Source organism: Bidens hawaiensis, unplaced genomic scaffold, assembly GCF_021521415.1.
Source record: "Bidens hawaiensis isolate Kalapana, Puna unplaced genomic scaffold, B.hawaiensis_p1.1 tig00011466_1, whole genome shotgun sequence".
In the NCBI taxonomy this organism is placed as follows: domain Eukaryota; kingdom Viridiplantae; phylum Streptophyta; class Magnoliopsida; order Asterales; family Asteraceae; genus Bidens; species Bidens hawaiensis.
In genome coordinates, this window is record NW_027491894.1 from 526,678 (window position 1) to 546,951 (window position 20,274).

General features: G+C 42.1%; 1 protein-coding gene across 1 annotated transcript; it reads right to left on the bottom strand.

Annotated features, from left to right (window-relative positions):
* Positions 1-2,357: 2,357 nt before the first annotated feature.
* Positions 2,358-4,927, bottom strand: LOC143538062 (AAA-ATPase At3g50940-like). The gene is made up of 2 exons (XM_077031702.1): positions 3,678-4,927; positions 2,358-2,918 (listed from the first exon to the last, which is right to left on the bottom strand). The coding sequence occupies exons 1-2, from the start codon at positions 4,713-4,715 to the stop codon at positions 2,445-2,447; spliced, it is 1,512 nt and encodes a 503-aa protein (XP_076887817.1). The 5' UTR covers positions 4,716-4,927; the 3' UTR covers positions 2,358-2,444.
* Positions 4,928-20,274: the final 15,347 nt, after the last annotated feature.

Below are 20,274 nucleotides of genomic sequence, written 5' to 3' on the forward strand. Positions count from 1 at the left end.
TTAATGACAATTTGAAAGGCTTTAAATTTGATATAAACTTGTGAACAACCATGTAATTAACGCAAACAATCGTTTAATAACATAAAGATTAAACACAAACTTGCAATGAACTATACATAAATGGACCGATACGAGACCATGATAATATTAGGTTGAAATAATTTGTTTTAGAAAAAAAAAAGTTATGAAATAGACTATATTATGATGGACCGTGCCCAGGGGTGATGCAATGGTGGTGATGGTAGCAGCGAGTGTTGCCGCAATGATGGTGGTAGAGAGAAATATTCACCCGAGCAGTCGAGTCATGAGTATGTATAGATATATAGATATATATAAAGAAAAAGTTGACTCATTATGTATGAACAAAATAAAACTCTTGATAATATCTAAGGTTAAAGAAGAAACTCTGGGTTTTTCGTAACACTAATTATTACGTGAAAATTCTGTTAGAATATTCATTATCTTCAATATTGTTTCTCTTCACTTTCTTTAGCTTTTTTGATTCGTCGGGTAGCTAGGTATGCCAGCTAAGAGAATCGCTTCTCGTCTTGCTTGCAAGAGTATAAGTAGTAGATTTTGACCCCGTATGAGATAGACCTCTTTCAATTCATAAGAGGATGTGCTTTACTAGCGATTTCCCAATTAAACACTAACAAATAAATTAACATACTTAAAAGGTTTTAAGCACACTTCTTTTATTTTTTTTTAAACCCACTAAAAACAAATTGAGAATGCCCAATTAAACACTTAAGAGATTAGCCCACTAAATAAGGTCTACATTAAACCCATAATTGAGAATAAGGGCCACATTAAACCAGCAATTGAAAATCCTCATTCGTTAAACCAACGATTAGGCTATTAGCCCGTTTAAAAAAAATAGACAAGGCCCCATTTTGGGAGAAAAAAATTATATACAAGGCCCCATTTTTTAGGACTTGTTTGGGCCCTTAAAATCTCAAAGACGGCCCGTCTATTACAAGGATTATTGCGTTCTAGGGACAATGTCTATTAAACGATGGAAGTGTTTACGAAACTCTTCTGCTAGGATTTTTAACTACCTTTACATTATAGGGTATAATTATAAACACATAAAACTAAGTACTAATTGGCACCAAATAAGAAACTTCTTTAATATTTGAATATCTGAAACATAAAATACAGGAGGTGAGTGTTAACTAACCAAGCTACAAGTTGGTTGGAATAAATGGATTCCGGATAAGGTAGGAATTTTAGCGTGGCGAGTCGAGTTGGATAGAGTACCCGTAATGACTTCTTTGGTTAGAAGAAATATTAGTGTAATCTCGCTGAGTTGGCCGACTTGTGTAGAAACGGAAGAGACGGGAAAATGTCTTTTTGTGGCTTGAGGTTTGGCGCAAACGATTTGGCAGGTAATAGCATTGTGGTGTAGTATTCCAAACTTTTTTTGCTTTTAGCTTTCGCGGCCTTTTGGATTTGCATAAATACACTAAATTCCCAAGGAGAGAGGCGAAGGTATTTCATGCCATTCGTCTAGTTGTGGTGTGGTGTATATGGAAGGCATTCAATGATCATCATCATCATCATCGTACTTAGTATATCCCACCAATAGCAAAGCTATGGTAGGGTCTGAGGAGGGTAAGATGTAGGCAGCCTTACCTCTACCCCATAGGGATAGAGAGGCTGCTTCTGGTGAGACCCCCGGCTCGATAGTAGTTTTGCATCAAGCCTTGGACATAAGGCACATAGCACTCAATCATCGGGACACCGGCTGATCGGTGCATGTACCCTTATCTTTCAGCTATCAACGCCACTACATGATGCCTGATTAACCGTCCGTCACTTTTAACGTTATTTTCACGAGATTAGTAAAATAACATCAAAATTAGTGCAATTTCACTTTTGCCCGCCCGAGGGTTCACACATATATACATCATATGTGCGCACCGCAAGCAGGGCTATAGAGAGTGTGGTGGAAGAAGTTGAAACACTTAGTTGAAACACTTAGTTCACTTTTGCCCACCCGAAGGCATTCAATGATATGGTTTTCAATTATAAGGCGGTTTCGGTATAGAGAGTGTGGTGGAAGAAGTTGAAACACTTAGTTACCTTTGGGTTTTAAATAGATCGGGAGAGATGGTGTCGTGAAATGGGTGGCTAGCAACTTGCTGGCCCAGTTTGTAAGCACAAGTTATTGATAAAGCTATTTTGTTGGTTGTTTAGGAAAAAAAAAATCATAATATATTCTTTATTTTTATTTTTTTTGTTTCGTTTGAAATCTGTTGAAATTACTTATCGTAAATAAGTACAACACTTTTAACCCGGCCCAACTTGCTTCTTTAAATACATTGTTACGATATATCTTTAAAGTTGTATATCAATAAACATAAGAAAATGTTGTATTGTATAATATCTAAGATTACGGAATCAAACTCAGGTTTTTCCAAAATACCTAACATCGGAAACTCTTATCCGATGAATTGCGCAACAATTTCATTCTTTTCAATTTGTTGTTCCTCTTCGCTTTCTTTTGCAGCCAGTTCTTCTAGTTCCTTTGCTTTTGCCTCCGCCTTTGCTTTCGCCTCTTCATTTTCCTTTCTCTTCACATCAAAAAAATCAACGAGTCCACCAAGAGCAATGTCAGGATCACTTTCCTTAAGTAGTTGCTCTGCTACTTCAGCGGGGGTTATCTCGACCTTTCTAATAAAATCCTCAATTTCTTCAAACTTTTTATGCTCAGTGATACCATGATAGTTAGATGCCAACAACCTAAACCCACATGGGGTGCAGTATGACATGTTAATGTGAACATCCATACGACCAGGGCGAAGAAGTGCAGGGTCCAGTTTGTCTTTTCGGTTTGTGGTAAATATGATAATTCTTTCATCACCACAACTTGACCATAAACCATCGATAAAGTTCAGAAACCCCGATAATGTCACCTGGTTAAGAAAAAAAAGTATTATCATCATATTCGTAATCAATGCACCTAGGGTTGTTCACGAGCCGAGCTGCGCCGAATTGAGCGAGGGCTTGCTCGTTGCTTAGCTCATGTACAAATCGAACCGAGCCAAAATCAAACGAACATTTTCCGAGCCTTTTTAGCGGTATCGAGCGAGTTCTGAGAATTACTTTTTTTTCTTTTTAAATTTATAAGAAACAAGTTGAATATAATGTACATGAAAATAAGTTAGTACTTTTTAGAAAAAACTAGTACTAGCTTGTATAAAATTGAAGTTGGATATAATGTATATAACAATTAATTTAAAAAAAATTATAAATTTATATATGCACAAATATAAACTTTATGCACCAAGCGAACCTTTGCTCGTTGCTTAGCTAGTTTACAAACCGAATCAAGCGGAACGGCTTGTTTACAATCGAGTGAAAAAACGAACGAGCATTTTCCGAGTAATTTTCAATAAAGCGAGTTCGAGCGACGAGTAGTTTGGACAACTCTAAATGCACTACCTTTTACTGCTATTATCTATTTTCACCAATTTATTTAAATAATAAATTTCGATTTCGGAAAAAAAAAACAAGTGAGGAGAATTAAACCATCTTGTAATAAAGATGCCAAAATTAATTTTCAAAAGCATATAAGTTATAACAATTAACAACAAATAATAATGAAGGATAATGAATGTTGGGTCATACATTTAATAATAATAATAATATGAAATAAGTTTGAAACTACTGACCTTGTTTTCTTCGTGAAACCCTCGCCGGTGATTTGCTCTAGCCATAGCCATAGCAATAGCCATAACTTTAGCTGCTTGTGCATCGGCTCGATCATGCAAATCTGCGGAGCAATCAATGTCCTCAACCACCAATATTGACCGGTTTGCCGTCGCCACCAGCAATCGCCTCAACTCCGAGTTTGACCTAATATCAGTCAACTCCAAGTCATAAATATCAAAATTCAAATAATTGGCCATGGCCGCAATCAAACTCGACTTCCCGGTCCCAGGTGGACCATACAACAAGTACCCTCTCTTCCACGCCTTCCCGACTTTCCTATAATACTCTCTCCTCTCCACAAACCGGTCCAAATCCTTTATTACCATCTCCTTCACACCCGCGTCCATGGCCAACGTGGCAAATGTCGCGGGATGGTCTAAATTCACCGACGTCCATACCGTCGGATGGCTTGAATCAACCGTGAATAACTTCACGGTTTTCTCCTCTAGTTTCCTAGTTTTCGCATCGTTAATAATAAAAGGTATATACTCGTTCAACGCGAGATCCTTGTGTTTTCGGTTGAACACGAGCTCCAACGATCGTTTATCGGATCTACTAGACGATCCGTTATCGTCATGGTTAAAATATTCACGTGTAGCCGTCTTCTTAGAAACCAAAGACCACGTGAACTTGACACCATTGTAAACATCGGTATATGTCTCGTTAATTTCCATAGCCACATTAATGTTTTTCTCACTCGGGTGTTTCGTGATCTTCAAACGTTGAATGTCGGGCGACACACGAGTCGACAAGTAAATTTGTGTCGCGTTATATATCTCGTTTTCACGAAACCCGTCGTATTCGTAGATTATTAACGTTAGTTGTCTAGACAACTTGTTGATAAAATTGCGAAAGCCGAAATAAAAATAGTCTTGTAACTCGGGGGGCAAGTAATCGCGTGCGACGCTGCGGGCCACCATGGCAGCCGCAGCGACGGACCCGATGGTGGAAACAACTGTTTTCGCGATCGCGATTTTCGATTCGGTTGAGGAAGTCATGGCGGAAATGAAAGGGTGGATTTAGGGATGGTTTGTAAGGAAATTGAGATGAATGTGTGTGTGTTGTTTTGTTGTTGAATTTATGTGATGTTTATAGTGTGGGGTGGGTGTTGACTTCGTTTACTTTGAATATAAGGTTTGATGACAATTTAACGTATTGGATGGTTTCTAGAAATTGCAGTGGTGTTTCATGAAGTAACAGTTATTAATAATATTGTATCAAATTTATGAATTTTATTCTATATATAACAGTATAACTTTTTCTTTGTATAAAAATAAATATTTTGTCTTCTTTGTATTTTATTCACATAATAATAATAATAATAATAATAGCTAGTAACAAATATCTGCTTGTATCTTATTTATATAATAATAACAATAATATTAGCTAGTAAAATGTTATTTCCAAATTATCTTTCTTCCAACACCTAATATAGAAAAAGTAAGATATAACATGTAACACCAAAGTCGTTTAACGTAGAGATATTGTTGTGTATCTTAGCCCTTAAAGTTTATAATAAGTTCAAACCACACTTGAAAAAATATAAATAACTTGCATATTGTGTGTTCATGGTTGTGGACCCGATCAAACATAATTTAAGACTAGAGTGCGACATAGTCATTTGGTTTAGGTTGAATCAAAACCGTTAATAACGTCATAAATAATAATTAATGCTTCTTTAAAAGACATTTTTCGCCACATCATCATCACCCTTTTAGATAAAAAAAACATGTTGTAGTCATTACATTTCAAGAAGAGTAAGCCCAAAGGGAGGACGACGGGCCAAGGTTCATTATCCCAAGAGGCTCACAATTGTTAAAATACATATTGTATAATTTATATATAACTTTGTTTTAAGTCTGCAAAATGACTTCTCTGTACAATGGAAAAAGTCGTAGTCTATGGAATCAAAGGTTATTGTTCGATTCTCATTGGCGTTATTATTTTTATAGAAAAAAGCATCTTCTTTGTGTTTTATATACGCCATTTTAGTAACTTTTTATTATTATTACTATTATTAGATTGTATCAGGCTTTGAAAATGCAACCTAATTAGTAAAATTGTCATGTTATTTATCACTTAATTAAAAACGTGATTTCATAGGCTCTTTTATATACTTGTCCCGAGCCCCGAATTTTAAGTGATTTCCGGAGACGACCCAGACTTCAAGACATAAATGAGCTTTATTGTAAAAACATTCATGTTTTTTACGCCCTATTACCCCCCCCCCCCCCTTTCCATACACACACCCCACCACCACCAACACATAATTAAAAACATGATTTCATAGATCCTTTTCTATATTTGTCCTGAGGCCTAATTTTAAAGGGTTTTTGAAGATGACTCTAACTTCAAGACACATAATCACATATGAGCTTTATTATAAAAATATTCATGCCTTTTTTACACATAGTATGCCCTGGTGATGTGTATGAGCTCATATACCTTTATAATCTCCATTACACTTGACCATTTAGGGAGTTGAGGCTTTTATAAAATATTTTTGTTGGTTCCGAATTGGAATTTCATCCAGAAGGACAGTCTAAATTATTTTAATATTTGTACCATTTGATTAAATGCATACTGAGAGTATATAATGGTTCAAACTTTTGACTTGACTCGTCTGATGTTGTACGTGTATAATGGGGGAGGTAGATAAGAGTCATAATAACTTGTATAATGGGCGAGTTCTGGCTTTTAGAATGAAACAAGTTGAAGAAACCGTGTGTTGCGGCGGCTAGAATTTGTTTCACAAGTGAACCATAAAGCTTACGTCGGTTATATTGTAGGAATACCCGATAGAATCCGAACACTCTCTCTATAGACGTTTTAAACTAGTTCGTTGTGGTGGGGACACAACGGTAACCTGGTTCATTACGATACCATCAAAATAGAAGTTTTGTGAACAAAGTTGAAATGCTAAAAGACTTGTGTCAAAAGTTTAAATGCATGAAATTTAAATGGCTAAAGTTTGTAGAAGATGTAACTTTTGTGGCCAAAGTTAAAAATTTAAAAGTTTTCAACATTGTTTTTAAAAGTTTTGGTGGCCAAAATGAAAAGTTTTAAACTTTCAGAAAGTTTTTAAAATTTGTTTTTAAAAGTTTTGGTGGCCAAAGCGGAAAGATTTTGACTTTCAATATATAACTAGTATTTTGAACCCGCATATTGTGGAAAGATCGTTAAACCCATCTGAAATACATACGTAAATACATTAAACCACACACTCGTGTTGATACGTGCTAACTCATAAAACCTTGATCGAGACATAACCATTATCGTAATTGTATATGTAATTTAGGTAAACCAAATGGAATTTATTAACCAATTTTTTTTTCTTTATTTATATAAAAATGTGCATTTTAAAGGAAACCATCATGTCTTCAAGAGTGATGGTAATTTCATCCCAGGGGAAGACAAGTGAGTTGGTTTTGTGATCATTTCTCAGCAAACAAAATAACTAGGCTCTCCTTTTTGGAATCATTAAAAGAGAATGCATAATGGCATCATAATTCCAAATGTTTTCTACATAGGACTACTTTTTAACCCAACTAATAATTATAAACTTTAAAGGGGTATGCACCCGCCTTAACATCGAGCGGGGCGGGTCAACACATAAGATATAGACGAGGCTTAAAATCAGGATGTCATGAAGACACAAAGCCAAAACCTATGCGCGTGGCGCATATCACATATGCTCACGCATATCACATCTGCGCGTGGCGCATATCACATATGCTCACGCATATTACATACGCTTACGCATATCACATGCTCACGCATATCACGTCTGCGCATGAAACATCTGCGCGTGAGAATAAAGAGAAGACCTTGCGCATCCCCGGGATAGGCGCATAAAGGACAACACAACAAATGAGACAATAGTCTAATCCAAATCAGGATAAGGACAACCATGATTGTACTCATCAGACAACCTTCCAGAAGGTATCTTTTAAGGAATAAAGAATGTGCTGATGTTGACAGCTGCCAATAAAGGGTGGACAACTCAGCAAAACCCATGTGCCACCATGTGATGGCACATGGGTCAGGTAAAATACCTTGGTCAGAGAATAATCAATGAAAAAGCACCAGGTGTCCTAAGTACACGTGGCGCGAAGCAATTGGAGGAGGCCAAAAATGCCCTAATTGGGTCTGAGCCCAATCATTGGAAACCCTAATACTATAAATACCACACCACCTCCACAGTTGTGGTCAAGCAAGAAATATATTCTGAATCCTTTACTCATTTTCACATTCTTATCTTCTCCTACAATATCTTATTCTCACACCGGAGGGTTACCCCAAAGAGAACCCCTCTGTCCATTTCTGAGGGGTAAGCTCACGGTGATGTTCGTTTTGTAGGTGGAAGAACTAGTATCTCGGAAAACCATCGGTGATATAGCACACTCATACCCGAGGAACGTTGATCGTATACAAGTAAGTCGATCCACGCTTCTTCATTGGCGCCATCACCTGTTACAACGGCAACAAAACCACTATTTCATCAGTACTCTGAAAATCTTCACCATGGTTTCCGGTGTTCGAAACAATGATCAAGTTCTGGAGGATAATGAGCTTGAGGATGTTAATGAGGGACATCAGGTTCTGAGGGCGCCGCGTGACACTGCGCGCACCACCAGTAACCATCCCTTCAACACAACACCTCATAGCCAGACTGAAACTCCCCCAGACGATCTCACGTTCCAAAATCTGACTGGTACAAAACAAAAAGGACCAATGGGTCCGGAAGTTGAAACCAATGACCCTAAAGAATGGCTCATAAACGAACAACGGCGTTTAATGGACAAATACAATGAGCTAGTAAAACACAAAAAGTTAGCCGACTTAACACAAAGGCTCGCATTTGATAAACAAACCATTCAGGGAACAACAAAAAAGACGCGCGCGCCGGAAGATGGTCACTCTGTTCACACCGAACACGCTGATATTAGTGATGAGGAAGAGGTGCACAGCATGAGGAAGACGCGAGATACTCATGCAGGAGGTTCACAGCTTCGCGCACACATGAACATAGCACCTGGAGCCAAAGCTGATATGGATCTATACACACCATACAACCCACAAGCGAAAGGGCAAGTGGACGTAACCACACCATATAGGCCAGCCATCTTGGTAAAACATTCAAAATTCACTGAGCGCATTGCGAAGGCTCCCATTCAACACAAAACCAAGATGCCAAGTGGTTTAGGCAAGTACGATGGTACAACAGATCCAGATGATTTCTTACAAGGTTTTTACAACACTGGAAACCTAGAAAGCTGGACGATGCCAACATGGTGTCACATGTTTGCTCGTTGCCTCACGGGCGCAGCGCGTGTCTGGTTCGAAAGCTTGCCGACAGGACAAATCGATGGGTTCGAAGAGCTATTGGAAAAGTTCCAGGCTCACTTTGTACAGCAGCGCAGACACACGCGCGACCCCGAGGACATCATGCACTGCGTGCGCAGGAATGATGAAACCATTGAAGACTACATAACTCGTTTCAATCAGGAACTCTTGCAATTGGAGGCATCACTGAACAACTCTTGCGCGTGGCCTTCATACAAGGCGCGCGCAGTGATCAACTCCGCAGAGCTCTCGTGAGCAGAGAAGGCATGCCAACCACTTGGGCTAAGCTTATGGAAGCATCGCGAGTCTTCGCGCGAAATGAAAAACAAATTGCCCAAGACAGAGCAAGAGATAAAGGGCATCAAACAGTAGCACCACGCAACAATGAAAGGAGGGCAAACAAAACTCCGTATGGTCCAGGCTGCAACAAACCAATTATTCTCCTGCAGAAAAGCAAGCGCAACAAAGTTCACCCCAACCCCAAAAAGACATTCTTAATCGCGGAGAAGGTGACAAGAAGGAAAGCGGCAGAGAACCTAACAGACCTCTACCAAGAATATGGACTCCCCTTACCAAAACGCCTTCGCAAGTGTTAAGTACAGAGAATGTCCAGTTTAAAAACCCCAGGCCATTACTCCATAAGGGACCACCGAACAGTGGCAAATATTGTGAGTTTCACAAATCCACAGGGCACAACACCGATGCATGCCATCATTTGAAGAATGCGATCGAAAAAGATGTGAAATCAGGCAAGTTGGCTCACCTGGTAAAAAATCCAAGACCAGAGAATGAACAACCAGACGGAGCCTCAGCCAGTAAAAAATTCAAAAGAATCTGTGTAGCTGAAGGAAGAAGGCAAGGGCAAAAATCGAGGAAGAGAAGCGCGCAAATCCAAGGGGATTGGCGCGAGCAACAAGTAATCTTTCCAAGAATCAGAGGAGGCCCGTCTATCAGCAGTCCTCTAGTCATCACTGCACACATCGCTCATTATGAGGTGTAAAGAGTCCTGGCGGACACCGGTAGTGAGTCAGACATCATGTATGAGCAATGTTTCAGGAAGTTGGATCCAGAAGACCAAGCAAGGCTCGAAGTCATGAGTGCACCAATCTCAGGTGTCTCAAACGAAATTATTCACCCCCTACGTCAGATACAATTCGAACTAACTATGGGGGATGAGAAGCACAAGAGAGCTGAAATTGTCAACTTCCTGGTCTGGCCCACCACTTCACGCCATAGTATGATCTTGGGTAGAGGAACGATTGCCCAATTCAACGCCATACCGTCACCAGCGCATGGCGCGTTGGGGTTCTCAACACCAACAGGAGTAACATTTGTGTATCGAGATCATTTATGCGCAGTAACAAGTATACCTCGAGAAGGGAGAATGAAGCTTCCAGTGGCAAACAACGCGCCAGAGGAATGGATTCTCAACCCAAAATTCCCAGAACAAACAATCACAATCGGAGCTACGATATCAGATGACACAAGAGTGAGAATGAAAAGATTGCTCACAACGTATATGTCAGTCTTCGCGTAGCAACATTCTGATATGACTGGGGTCCCGCGAGACCTGGCGCAGCACTCTCTCAACACATTCAAGTCCGTGGAGCCAATTGCTCAAAAGAAAAGAGTCATGGGAGACGAGAAGACAAAGGCCATGAATGAGCAAGTAGAAGATCTACTGCGCGCGAACATCATTCGCCCAATACGATATCAAACATGGGTAGCAAATCCTGTGATGGTAAAGAAGAGCAATGGGTCATGGAGAATGTGCATTGATTTCAAGGACCTCAACAAGGCGTGTCCAAAAGATTGTTACCCCCTCCCAAACATTGACATGAAGGTGGACTCTGTGGTGCCATTCAAGCTCAAATGTTTCCTGGATGCCTATAAGGGCTATCACCAAATTCAAATGGCACCACAGGATGAAGACAAGACTGCTTTCAGAACTGACAAGGGTGTTTTCTGTTACACAGAAATGCCCTTTGGTTTGAAAAATGCAGGAGCCACTTACCAAAGACTCATGGACGCAATTTTCAACGAGCAGATTGGAAAAAACTTAGAAGTCTACTTGGATGATTTGGTGATTAAAAGCAGGGAGGAAAAATAAATGCTCAAAGACATCGAAGAAACCCTTTGGCGCCTAAAGGAAGTAAACATGAAGCTCAACCCGAGCAAATGCACATTCGGTGTGGAAGAAGGGAAATTTCTCGGCGTAATGGTCACCAAGGATGGTTTCAAGGTGAACCCAGAGAAGGTGGAGGCTATCCTCAGCATGCCCTCACCATCCACCATGAAGGAAGTTCAAAAGTTGAATGGTAGATTGGTATCAATTAACAGGTTCCTAGCAAACCATGCAAGCAAATCTACCCCATTCATTAACACATTGAGAAATTGCCTAAAGAAAAGCCAATTCAAGTGGACGCCTGAGGCCGAGCAAGCTTTCAGTGAGATAAAAGAATGTCTGATAAATCTGCCTGCGCTCACAGCTCCATTACCTGGTGAAACTTTAACATTATACCTGTCAGCAGGAGAGCGCGCCATTGGCACAGTATTATTGGTGGATCGCAAGGGAATCCAAACACCAATTTATTATGTAAGTCGGGTGCTGACAGATCCTGAGACGCGCTACACCATCATAGAAAAGTTAGTTTTATCACTAACGCATGCGTCGCGCAAGCTTCACAGATATTTCAATGGTCATCCTATTGAAGTCCTGACTGATTACAACATCCAGCAAGTCTTGCGACGTCCCGCGCTCTCAGGAAGGCTGACAAAATGGGCGCTGGAATTAGGGGAGCACACGATCACCTATAAGCCTCGTCCAGCAATCAAGGGACAAGTCTTAGCTGATTTCATCGCAGAAATCCCTGAAGGAAAAGTCGAAGAGGCTCAGCGCGAAGTAGACCCTCCGCAAGCCAATAATGAAGAAAACGTTTGGAGATTATTCACTGATGGAGCTTCAAACAACGAAAGGTCCGGCGCAGGCCTCAAACTAGTGGATCCAGAAAATCATGAGTATACCTACGCAATCAGGTTGGATTTCAAGAGCACCAACAATGAAGCTGAGTATGAAGCCCTGCTGGCTGGTTTGCGCATCGCGCACAAGTTCGGAGTTAAAAAGCTAGAGGCTCATGTAGATTCATACCTGATAGCAGCACAAGTCAATGGCCTTTATGATGCCAAGGAGAACAACATGCCTCTGTATCTAGAGCAGGCGAAGAAACTCACCGAACAATTTGACCTTTTTAGAATCATACACATTCCGCGCAGTGAAAATAAGTCTGCCGACGCGCTAAGCAAAATGGCATCAACCAGCTTCGATCACTTTGGCAAAGATGTCAGGGAGGAAGTAATGAGCAACCCATCAGTGGGAGCGAAGTCTGTTCTTGTAATTCATACAACACCTTCGTCATGGATAACTCCAATAATGGAATTCTTGAAGGAGGGAAAGATACCAGACGATCGCGCACAGGCGAGGAAGATAAGACACAAGTCGCAGAACTACGAACTGCTCGATGGTACGTTATATCGACGCTCTTATCTTGGACCACTCATGAAATGCCTAGACGCTGAGGAAGCAAGCTATGTGATTAGAGAGATACACGAAGGAATCTGTGGAATACATGCTGGCCCGCGCATGGTGGTCGCCAAGGCAATGAACGCAGGTTACTATTGGCCAGGCACGTACTTGGACGTGTTAAAAGAGATCCAAAAATGCAAAGCGTGTCAGAGCTATGCGCCAAATACCATGCGACCAAAGAACAACTTGATTCCGGTGACCTCTGCATGGCCTTTCCACAAGTGGGCAATCGATATTGTGGGTCCCTTGCCGCAAGCGCCAGGGCGAGTAAAGTTTTTGGTAGTGGCAGTAGACTATTTCACAAAATGGGTTGAAGCCAAGCCACTAGCAAAAATCACAGCCGAGGCGATGAAACAATTTATTTGGAGCCACATCGTATGCCGTTTTGGCCTGCCCATGGAAATCGTGAGCGACAATGGCAAACAATTCACTGACAGGAAGATATCCAGTTGGCTCAAGAAATTGCGCATCAACCAGGTCTTCACTTCAGTATACCATCCTCAAAGGAATGGCCAAGTGGAACGCGCGAACCAGAGCTTGCTGAATGGGCTGAAGAAAAGGTTGGAGGGAGAGTCCCATGCATGGGTCGAGGAGTTACCTAATGTCCTGTGGGCGCACAGGACATTAAGCAAAACCAGCAATGGCGAGTCCCCGTTCAGCCTAACCTATGGAACGGAGGCTATGATTCCAGCAGAAATTGGATGCCCATCCTATAGAGTGCTCATGATGAGTAAGACGGATAATGAGCAAGAAAGGAGGTTGGATCTCAATTTACTTGAAGGGCACAGAGAGGCGGCTATCATCAGTGAAGCCAAATACAAGAAAAAACTAGAAAAATATTACAATCAACGCGTGAAAGAATGCCACTTTAAGAAGAATGATTTTGTCCTTCGAAACAATGAAGCTAGTCGCGCAATACCCCTGGGAAAGATGTCTCCCAACTGGGAGGGACCTTATCAAGTCTCGGAAGAATTGGGAAAAGGCGCATACGCTTTAAAAGATTTAAATGGAAAGAAGATCCCGCGCACATGGAACGCAGCACAACTTAGAAAATGTTTCATGTAAAAGTGGTCAAATTTGTAATCAAGGCTTTTTAAGCCATTATGAATAATGATACGCGCTATTTTCCCTTAATATGCGTTTTATTACCTTTTGCATACATGTTTCACACTTCCCTTTATTAATTTTGAGCAATATGACAACATTGTATTGACATCAAACTAAAAAAAAAAAAGTAAAACATACATGCGCGAGCTTCAAGCTCAAACACGTTAACAAGTTTTAACTCTAAAACGTCAGGGCCTTAGCCCAATAATATGAGCCTTAGCTCAGGGCCTTAGCCCAATAATATGAGCCTTAGCTCAAATTACTCATAGCATCCATCCTACGTATTGCGCAGCTGGACCATAAAAATACCTAAGCACAACTAAGGCAAAGCACATGCCAAAGCATAGTTGTTAAGGTCTCAGGTCGGGGCCGCGCATGGGATTATTATAGATATAAGCAGAGTAACACATACTGACACGTAAAGGCTAAAAAACTCATTCATAATTCCCTATAATAAATGCACGATAACGTCGCGCAAAAGAGGAACAATGAAATGCTAAGGCACGTGTCAGCATATTCAGAATATTGCAAAATAACTTGAAATATGACAACTGTTAAGGATTAAATAAAATAATTTCCTTACAGCCTTGTTCAAGTTTCAATGTGTAAGCATATCTTATATTCAACGAGTACAAACATGCAATATAAATAGATGAATTGGGAATGCGCAAAACAAATGATGAGGTAAAAACTACAAATACAAAAAAAAAAAACAAGAAGGGCTTTTCAAGTCTCTATATCAATATCAGCCTCTTCATCGTCCTCATCATTACTTCCTCCCTCAGCATCTGGCGCAGCCCGCTCCCCGTCATCTCCAAACTTACCATAATCAAGCTGTTCGTCTTGAATATAGTCGTCTTCTATTATGATAGAGTCAGGAGTAGGTCCTTTGGCCACGCCAGAGCCGCTGGCAGAGGTAGCGTTGCCCGCGCTATCATCAATGCCACCAGTCCCTTCACATTCATCAAGTAATTTCTTTAAAGCGCCAAGATCGGGCTGGTCAGCAAGCGCGGCTATCTGCAAGTCACAAGAAATAGTATGAGTACAAAAGATTATGAAAATAAGTCAAGTAAACTCATTAAGGTTAAAATACCTGCTCAAGGATGGGAATTGGAGTATTCAGGTACTTCTCCCCCACCTCAGCCATGTCAGCGCAGACAACGTCGAGCTGATAAGGGTAGTCGGATGGATTCTTCTTTAGCATGCCATATTCATAACCATCCTTAAACCCTTCAGCTCGACCCACCAAGCGCGACGCCGCATTACAATCCATCACAAGGGTCTGAAACTCGTCTGAGTATTTCATCGCATAAGCGCAACGAGTCACACCCTGTGAAATCAGCCATTGACGGTCCTGCGCGAGGGAAGAAACAGACGTCTCAAGAGCAGGGATCTGAGAGTTTAACAACTCAACAGTTTCCTTGGCTTGTTTTAGCTCTTCTTTGTCAGACGCCGCTGCCGCCAAGGCTTCATTCTTTTCCACTCGCGCAGCATCGAGCTCTTTCTTCAGGCGCGCAACCTCACTCTTCAATAAAGATTTGTCAGTATTAACCTGCGCAATAGTTTGGTCACGCGCCTCTGCTTCCAACTCCAGGTCACGCGCTCGACGCGCGTACTTGGTCGCGTCTGCCTCTGCCGCTTGCAGCTTCTCCCGCGCAGCTTGAAGCTCAAGCCCGCGCTTCACAAAAGCAGCGTTGGCACTTGCCCGGTTCTCGCTAAGTTCTGCTTGGAGTTTCTCAGCCCTCTCTCGGGCATCAGAAAGATTCCAAGCAGAAATCTTAGCCTCTTGCTTGGCCTCCGCAAGGGCATCACGTACTTTTATATAATCACTGCGAAGCTCTTGGGAGGCAGCAAAAAACGCAGACCCAGCAAAAAGGTGGTCATTAAGCAAGTCCACGCGAGCGCGGTCCTCTTGAAACCTCCTTGAGGAACAGAGTGAGCCCAAAAGTCTTCACATATGCCCATGGATTGGAATGAGCTCTCTTCAGTGATATTCCAGCTCGGGCGGTATATGTGATCGGCTCCCTACAAACACAAAGAAACGTTTTAGTTATCTAAATACTAATTTGGAAGTCTGCACAGCGGAGCAAAATAAACTTATACCTGCGGAGAACCGGCAGAAAGGTTAGCGCCAGCTGATGGGCTCCTGCCTGCCCCATGAGAAGAAGGCTGCGCCACGAAATCTCGTGGCGCTATAGGACTTACGCGGCCACCATCAGAATCTTCAAAATTGACCTCATCATCCTCCATAACAGGTCTCTTCTCCTGCGACTTGGAAAAATCAAAAATAGTCTCACGAGAGCTGCGCGCAGGAGGAGGTGAGGGAGGTCTTGACGCTGTTAGATCAGCGCGTAAAATAGTCTCCTGCTCCTTAGTGATCCCAATGAGAGGAGATTCAGTACTTGTTGGAGCAGGAGCAAAACTAACGGCGCCAGCGCTAGCAGTGCCACCAGCAGCTTGTGTGCCAGCTATAATTCCTATTAAATGATTCATGACTTGAACTAAAGGAAAAAATCAGACAATCAAAGCGCAATAAATACCTTGGCGCACCGCAGTCCGCGAATTAAGCATCGCCATGAAGTCCATTTTCCCCCTTCTCGAGGGTAAAACAGGGGACTTCAAAACAACCTTCGGCGTAGCCTCGGCACCTTGTTGCGCCTGAGGTTGAGCCACCAACGTTGCCGGCTCTACAAACATTTGAGTGAACAAAGCTTCATTAATAACTATCGGAATCACGCTCATAAAACCACAAAATATAAACAAAGTATACCTGTTGGAGAAGACGGAACAGCAGGCGCAGCGCCGCTTCCCTTGTCCGCCGCGCGAAGAGATGAGGTGGCAGCCCCATACCTCGTGTGGACTGGTGGATTGCCCACACCTCGAGGCAAAGAAGACGAGGAAAACTGGGAAGTAAAACCCTTGGTTTTCTCAAGTCCCTTCGCCTGAGTAGGAGGAAGATTCTGGGCAACAGAGGCATCATCTTTTTTCTGTTTTTTACTGGCCCCTGCGCCAGTTTTGCCTTTAGCCTTGCGCTTGAGTTTTTGCGCTTCAGCTTCTTCCTCCTCCACTTCCTCTTCCACAAGCTCCAACTCATAATTAGCGAGCGCATCTACAATACGCGAAACAGAAATGTTAAAACCAAATTTGGTACTCTAAGGGCCTAAGCACAAATACAAAGGCTTACCAGGCGCATCGCTGTCAAAACAAAATTCTAAATCGACAGGGATGAACATATCATCGAAGCGATCAGGGAAAGCAACTTCCCCAGCGCTCAGCGCGACAGAGCCACCTTCCGTATGCTCGTCATAGGCGGCGTGGATGTATTCCTTGCTTTCTGCATAAAACAAGACAAGTGATATCAGCAAAACGAATTATACTCGCGCAAAATTAATGCAATGAACAAACAACCCACCTGAGCCATCAACATGGATGACAGGCTCAGTCCCGCTGTCAATCCACCTCTTGCTCATGCCAACCCCCACCAACACTTCCTCGCAAATTTTCCTGGCGGGGGATGGTTCAGCAGATAGCTTCTTAACCCACGCGCCAGATGGATTCTTAAGAACGTCATCATCCGCGGGCACGGAAGTAATCGCCCGCATAGTCATGCGGATGGGAATCACACCAGCCTTGATATAAAAGAATTTTTCAGCCCAGTCATGAAGGCTTTTGAAGGAAACAGTGCAGCAGTTAACCTTCTGACTGCGCGGTGTGAATGAGAACCAAGAATCTTGGATTTTCGGCTTATAAAAATATTGAAAGCGCCGAGGGGTGGGCTCCTCGCGCTGAGCTTTGCACATGAACTCAAAATGAGTCATGCGCACTAGTCCACAGGGATGAACCTGAGATATATGAATCCCGTAAAACTGGAGGAGCGCACCTATAAACCTCGTCATTGGAAGACGAAGATTACAGTGGGTGAAAAAATGAGAGTATAAAGAGATATAGCCGGCGGGAGGATCCGCCGCCGTTTGCCCGGTCGCCGGGAGCAGACAGCCATACTCAGGGAGAAAACCCTGAGAGGCGACGAGATTATCAAAGTCAGATTGTTTCAACTTGCAGGGAATCTCATCCCATCTCTTCACCGCCTTGTTCTTCCCTCCCTCCTCCGACGAGGCCTCGGCAACCCGTTTACCCTTGCCGGTCTTCTTCAAAGTAGACATCACCACTGATTTTACACGGCCTTTACTAGGGGAAATTGTGGTGTCTGGGTTATCAGACATACAATTGCGAATCGAACAATATGGTTACTTTAAGCACGGAAATCTGGAAGCAAAGATAAAAGCTCTTAATCGGAATGTAAATTGAAGAAGCAAAAGCTCTGAAAATGACAAGGGAGATGAAGAAAAAACCGTTCAAAAGGTTTGGTTTTATAGGCCCAGGGGAGAGAGAGAAACAAGTAATAATCAGATCTACGCTCACGCGCCCCCACTCGCAGGCGTAGGCCAACATAAGCGCGACACGTGTTCCTGACACTGTATGAGGAGACGTGAAAGGCAACTGTAGCACCTCGAGCACGTGAAAGGTCTGACACATAACGTCTCCATCTCTGATGCATGTCAGCATCAACCAACCACGTGCATTGACGATTCGTTTTAACCAAAGGGATAGAATTTCGCGCAACGCACACATGAGAAATGAAAAAGAAAAGACAAACCCTGTTGAAAGAGCAAACTATTAAGTCTAATATCTATCTTACCTCGCTCGCGCGAGACAAGACACACATTAGACTGGGGGGGCTTGAAGGGGTATGCACCCGCCTTAACATCGAGCGGGGCGGGTCAACCCACAAGATATAGACGAGGCTTGAAATCAGGATGTCATGAAGACACAAAGCCAAAACCTATGCGCGTGGCGCATATCACATATGCTCACGCATCACATATGCTCACGCATATCACATCTGCGCGTGGCGCATATCACATATGCTCACGCATATTACATACGCTTACGCATATCACATGCTCACGCATATCACGTCTGCGCATGAAACATCTGCGCGTGAGAATAAAGAGAAGACCTTGCGCATCCCCGGGATAGGCGCATAAAGGACAACACAACAAATGAGACAATAGTCTAATCCAAATCAGGATAAGGACAACCATGATTGTACTCATCAGACAACATTCCAGAATGTATCTTTTAAGGAATAAAGAATGTGCTGATGTTGACAGCTGCCAATAAAGGGTGGACAACTCAGCAAAACCCATGTGCCACCATGTGATGGCACATGGGTCAGGTAAAATACCTTGGTCAGAGAATAATCAATGAAAAAACACCAGGTGTCCTAAGTACACGTGGCGCGAAGCAATAGGAGGATGCCAAAAAGGCCCTAATTGGGTCTGAGCCCAATCATTGGAAACCCTAATACTATAAATACCACACCACCTCCACAGTTGTGGTCAAGCAAGAAATATATTCTGAATCCTTTACTCATTTTCACATTCTTATCTTCTCCTACAATATCTTATTCTCACACCGGAGGGTTACCCCAAAGAGGACCCCTCTGTCCCTTTCTGAGGGGTAAGCTCACGGTGCTGTTCGTTTTGTAGGTGGAAGAACTCGTATCTCGGAAAACCATCGGTGATATAGCACACTCATACCCGAGGAACGTTGATCGTATACAAGTAAGTCGATCCACGCTTCTTCAAACTTCAATAACTATAATAACTAGGATGTGTACCCGCGCTTCGCGGCAAGGGCATGGAGGTGTGGATTATTGCTTTTGTTGCTACAGAGTCTTGAGAGACTTAGCTTTCATGGCTTCATTGCAAAACAGTTACTTTCATGACTTCATTACAAAGGGTAACGGTTACATAGTTTTATACAAAGGGTGACGGGGTGAGTGCCGGTAAACTCGGATTGCATAGATCTTGTCTGGGATGATTCGTGTGTCTATGTATCCCCGTATCACGATCATGTCTTCGCGTGTTGTTTGAAGCATGTTGGTCATGGCTTCATCGAAGACCACTGCCTTGGTTGTTGTGTCTTTGTCTGCAGTGATAGTGTTTACAAAGTATGCTGCATGAACTTTGAGGAGAACATTAATTACATGCACATAAATAAAACTATAAAAGCATGAGAAAAAACAAAAAAAGGCCTGAAGTTTATAAGCATGCTATAATAATATCTGCTCTATTCAAGAAGATGAACTAAGCATACGTAGCTTCGTTACAAAACGTTAAGGCTAGTGGTTTCTTTGAGTGAAACGGGTTTGCGTTGTGTAACTAACCGGTTAACGGGTCCATACCAGTTATTGATATCCAATTAATATATTTTTAAAGTCTATATAAAGTCAAAACTAAGAAGATTTAAAACTCCTTTCAATAAATCTTTGTTTTATTTCAGTTGTGTTCATATATAAAAACAAATGGATCACGGTATGAATCACATGGGTAAGGAGCAATTTGGTCAACTACATTAAACGGAACAAAAATGTCATGAAAGGGCAGTTTTGTACGTTTAAAAATTATCATTCGCATATTTAAAAACAAACAGATCAGGGGCAGTGCGGTCGGCCA